This window comes from Galeopterus variegatus, unplaced genomic scaffold, assembly GCF_000696425.1.
Source record: "Galeopterus variegatus unplaced genomic scaffold, G_variegatus-3.0.2 Scaffold2824, whole genome shotgun sequence".
Classification (NCBI taxonomy): domain Eukaryota; kingdom Metazoa; phylum Chordata; class Mammalia; order Dermoptera; family Cynocephalidae; genus Galeopterus; species Galeopterus variegatus.
This window is the reverse complement of record NW_007728935.1, coordinates 113,448-118,516: the sequence shown is the minus strand read 5'-3', so window position 1 is coordinate 118,516 and position 5,069 is coordinate 113,448. Positions and strand designations below refer to the sequence as shown.

The window sequence follows — 5,069 nt, the reverse complement described above, 5'->3', positions numbered from 1 at the left end:
CCGGTCATGAAAAAAAAAAAAAAAAAAAAAAAAAAAAGTAAGAACCTGATCCCCACATAGAATGCAGTCCACCTCATGGGCACCATCTTCCAAGTTCCTCTTCCAGCATCTGTCCCAAGCCAGGAACCTCATGGCCTTGTCCAACAACCGGCAAAGGCTGAGAACTCTAGTGGCCAAGCTGACAATGATAGGCAGCCCACATACACTCTCCCCATTACGGTCCTCACCAGCCCCCTGGGCAGAGCTAGTAAGACATGGGACACCCCAGGCCTGTCAAAAGAAGGAGGCTCCCAGGTCTGCTCCTGGGCCCTGATTTTCATCTCTTTTTCAAGGACAGTTCTGGAATCACACTAGCTAGAAGAGATGACAAGGCCAGTTCCCTTCCCCCGTACCCTTGAGTCCCCCAGTCCAGAAGAGTGATAGGTGAGGAGATAATCCACTCAACACTGCTAAGGAAGGACCTGTTTGGGTTCAGTGTGCAGTATTTCAGTCTCTGCCACAATCCCACCCTCAGGAGAGGACTCTGGGTCTTGGAGGTATCCACAGACTTAAGTTTTCTTCCACAAATCTGACTAGCCTGAGGATCCAAATTTCCAAAGAACACACAAATAATTTATAGAATTCTCTTATTCCTTCAAAATCCCCAGCATGGATCACAGTTCCTATTTTTCAGATGAGGAAACTGAAATCTGTGAACACAACACAAAATCACAGGGTCCTCAGCGATTCAAGCAGGTATTAAGACCTTGGGACAATCGGAGTTGGAGAGGAAAAAGGGGAAGGTGCTAGTGGAAGAGAACTAGACTTCCTGTCTCCCAAATTAAGATTTCCAGGACTTTCTGGTTACCTTTTAGTTATTCATCACCAGGGGGTTTCTTTTACTTCACAAATATCACTTGATTCTTTTCACCCACCTTTTCCCTCCAAATGCCTAAATCTCTTCCACCCGCATCCTTCCCTTTTTCCTCTCCAACTTCGGTTGCTCCAGGGTCTAAACACCTCCTTGAATCCCCGAGGACCCTGCTTTCAGAGTAGGTGGAGCATCTTCTCTTCCTTAAAAAATGTCCTTTCCTGTGGCTTAGAGTCCCCTCCTCACGGCCCCTCAATTCCCCCCACCCTTTGCTCACCCCAGTCTGCTCAGGCCCTTTGTCACCTGCTTCCTCAACTTCCTCGCCGTCCTTTCCCCATCACCGAGGGGTCGCGTCCTGCACGCAACCTGTCCCAAAGTTTCAGACTCTGTCCCTCCAATTTTCCCGGGTGCGGTCCCTGCCCTCTCAGAAACTCAGGCCTGAGCCTGTTCTTTCCAACGGTGCCCCCACCCCGCCACCGCGACCGCTCCCCGCCTCCCCGAGCCCCGGCTCCGGCGCTCTTACCTGACCAGAGCACGAGCTTGCCGTGCGCTTCCTCCTGGGAGTCCGAGTCCCCGGCCAGCAGCGTGGAGGTGGCCCCGTAGGGCAGCGCAGAGCCCAGGCACACGTTGTAGCGCAGCGGCTCGCAGGGGGCGGCCCGGCCGCAGTGGCTCAGCAGCGGCGGAGGGCCGGTCACAGCCGCGCTCCTTCTCGCGCTCCCGCCCGCGCTCCGCGGCCCAGGCCCAGTAGCATTCCCGCTCAAGGCCGTCCCTCGGCCCGAGCCCCCCAGCAGCAGCAGCAGCAGCAGCAGCCCCGGGAGCTGGAGCGCCTGCCCCCGCGCGGGGCGGGCAGCGGCCATGGCCAAACCCGCCAACTCAGCAGAAGCCCCGGCGCCCCCGCCCGCTCCCGGGAGCCCCCGGCCACACGCGCAACCCTTAGGGCCGCGGAAGCGGCTCAGGCGACTTGTGCGCCCCGCGAGTCCGGGGCCGGGCCCCCTTGGACGTCCCGCGCGCCCCGGCCCCTCCACGCCCAACTTCGCAAACTTTGGAACCCGGGGCCCATGTTGGGCTGCCGAGGCCCGGACCGGGATGCACAACTCCCCACCCCCTCGCCTTGCAATCCGAGTTGTCTTCAGACCCGAGAGCCCCCCGGGCTCCCAATCCCCAGCCCCATTCCCTCTCCCAACATTAAAACCAACTCCCTGCCCGGCGATGGAGGCCAGTCAGGGGCCGGGGGTGCGGGACGACGCCCCCAGCTCCACCCCCGCGCCAGCCCGCGGCCCGGCAGCCACCTTCGCCTGAGCGCGCCGCAGCCCCCCGAGTTCTCCCCGCCGACTATCCGGCTCCTTTGTTGCTCCAGCTCGCTCGGCTCTCTGGAATGCACGGGCCTCGCCGAGCCAAGCCCGGCCCCGCCTCCGCCAAGCCAGGGGGAGGGACTGGGCGAGGGAGGGAAGAGGAGGGGAGCGGAGGCGAGAGAGGAGGAGCGCGAGCTTCGGCGTCCCCGGCGCCCGGAGGGGCCCGGCTTGGGAGGAATCTGCTGACCCCGCCCGCCGCCGCCCCGCACCCTACGCCCCAGGGAAAGGGATGGGTGCAAATAGTGGCCTGGGGCTGCAACCAGAGACTCAGCGGGCACCTTGAGGATCGTTCGACTTGGTTGTGTACAGGGAGCGGACTTCTCCTGGTTTAGGGTGGGAGAGACTGGGGATGTCTGAAGTCAGTGGGAGCTTCTACTCCAGGCCTGCTCCATTCTCCAGCCCCTCCAGTCTTTCCTGCTTTTGGCTAGTCTTTCAGCTTGTCCCAGGGCCAAGTGGAGAAGAACCTGGGCTTGGGGTTCTCGCTTCTCCAAATTCTTCCAGCTCAGAACCTGCGTGAGAGATGAGACCTCAGAGTCACTCATGGCAGCAGCCCTGGCTGCTGTTACCTGTAGGAGCAGGTGTCTGGAAACCAAACGTGCCAACATCAAGTCTTTATTGCTACAAATGTGTGAAGTCTGAACTGTGGTTTCCGACGACAGGCCCTGGCGTGTGTTCGGTTATGTCCAAGGGAAACCAGTCCATCTTTGATGGCCCTTGAGGCTCACCTGCTTGAGGAAGTTTCTGCTGCTCCCCTTCCCCACTCTGTTCATTTTCCCTTTCCTCATAATTTCCACATCACGCTTTCTGTCACTACACTTAATGCCACCCTGCAGCAGTTTACACCTATAATCAAGGGTCCAGTCAGGAGAGTGGCCTTGCATCCAGCAACTTTTCTGTGTTGCTGATCGGCAGCAAACTAGGGTGGTTTTTCTTTTCTTATCCCTGGAAGACTAGCTCACACCTAGCTGAACTGAGCTAGTTCTGTTACATTTGACCGTTTAAGAGCAAATTAGCTATTGCACTTCAGCTACCATCCTTAATTGGTATGTGAGCCCCACAGAGAGAGGGGGGAGGAGGATTTAATTCGATTTAGCAAGGCTTTCTGGAACCCTGGGATTTAGATAGGTGACATCCTCAAAAGAACCTGAGAACTTACATTTTACTGTGGAAACGAGGCTTGCCCTCGGATATATCAGGACAAAGAAGCAAAGTTTATTCCTACATGGCAGGGTGGACCATTTTGAGGGAAACTGCTGGTGATTTATGGAAGAAGTAGAAACAGACTGTGTCATCAGGGCATAATATTCCCACTGGAAAAATACAGCATTATGCCTACTTCAGTTATTATTTTCTGTGATCTAAATGATATGGCTGTTATAACAAGTCCAAGTCTGAGCCATAGGGCAAGTTGCCTTGGACGCTCATGTCACACTGACTTTTTGCTTTGTGAACTTTCTCCACTTATTTTGTATCTGGTTGTTACTGTGGCAGCTTTGAAACCCATTGGCATTTCCTCAGTATTCCATGTATTAGGGAGGAACCCATATATGTGCTCAGGCAGCCCCTTACCTCTCTGCCTAAGACTGTCGGTAGGTAATTCTTCAAGCATGAAGGCTCTACCATTCCTTGTCTGGGATTTCTTGGGAGGTGTGAGGAAGATTCACAATGTTGTAATACAGTACCTTTACAATGGACTTAGAAGAGGGGAGTTGAAAATATCCTAAGATATTATCCTCTAGCCAGAATACTCTTCCCTTCAGGGGGAGGGAGAAGATACCGTAATTTCTGGGGCTGGCCTTTGGCTCACTTGGAAGAGTGTGGTGCTGACAACACCAAGGCCACAGGTTTGGATCCCTATATAGGAATGGCTGGTTAGCTCACTTGGAAGAGTGTGGTGCTGACAACATCAAGTCAAGGGTTAAGATCCCTTTACTGGTCATCTTTAAAAAAAAGAGAAAAAAAAATGGGTGGCCTGGTGGCCACTGGAGAGTGCGCCGCTTGGGAGCGCAGCGGCGCTCCCGCCAAGGGTTTGGATCCCATGTGGAGACCGGTTCCTGCTCACTGGCTGAGCGCGGTGCGGGCGCAACACCGAGGGTTGCGATCCCGTTACCGGTCATGAAAAAAGACAAAAAGGAAAAAAAAAGAGAGAGAAAAAGATTTTGTAATTTCTCAATTCCGTGGTGTGTGCGCGCACGTGAGCACCCACGCTCCTATTCACCAAGCTTCAGCATTCCTTTCTGGGAATCCTACTACCTAGCAAAGGGCAGCAGGAAGGCAGACTGAGAAAGTTCTCATACTACTATCAACAGTGACCAGGCAAGGTTCCCATCAGGAATTCTGTCAGACAGCAGGTTTGGGAGAAGGAACATGTTTAGTGGGGACTGGGGGAGAGAGAATTTCCTGGTGACTCCTGAAGGCATTCAGGGTCCTGAGGAAAGCTCATCCATCCTCTCCTGCAGACATACCAAGACTGTCAATGACTGTTGGAAACTCCTCAGAGTGACTTGACATACTCCCAGTGCTATGGGTTGAATGTCTTCTCCAAAATTCATGTTGAAATTTAATTGCCACTGAAACAGTATTAAGAGGTAGGGCTTTCACGAGGTGATTATAAGGCCCTCATGAATGAACTTTTTTGGAGTAGGTTAGTTATCAAGGGAGTGGGCTCCTGTTAAAAGGTTAAATTTGGCCCCCATCTTGTCTCTCTATCTCACATGCTCACTTACCCTTCTGCCATGGGATAATGCAGCAAGAAGCCCTCACCAGATGCCAGCAACATGCTCTTGGACTTCCCAGCCTCCAGAAGCATTAGCCAAATAAACCTCTTTTCTTTATAAGTTACCCAGACTGTGGTATTGTTATAGCAG

The 5,069-nt window shown here is 53.9% G+C and overlaps 1 protein-coding gene across 1 annotated transcript in view; it reads right to left on the bottom strand.

Moving 5' to 3' along the window:
- Positions 1-2,209, bottom strand: part of SMO (smoothened, frizzled class receptor) — a 20,098-nt gene extending 17,889 nt beyond the window's left edge. The window contains exon 1 of the mRNA XM_008583082.1: positions 1,374-2,209. Within this exon, the coding sequence (XP_008581304.1) occupies positions 1,374-1,707 (334 nt within the window). The 5' untranslated portion in view covers positions 1,708-2,209. The remainder of the gene's footprint in view (positions 1-1,373) is intronic.
- Between the last annotated feature and the right edge of the window lie 2,860 nt (positions 2,210-5,069).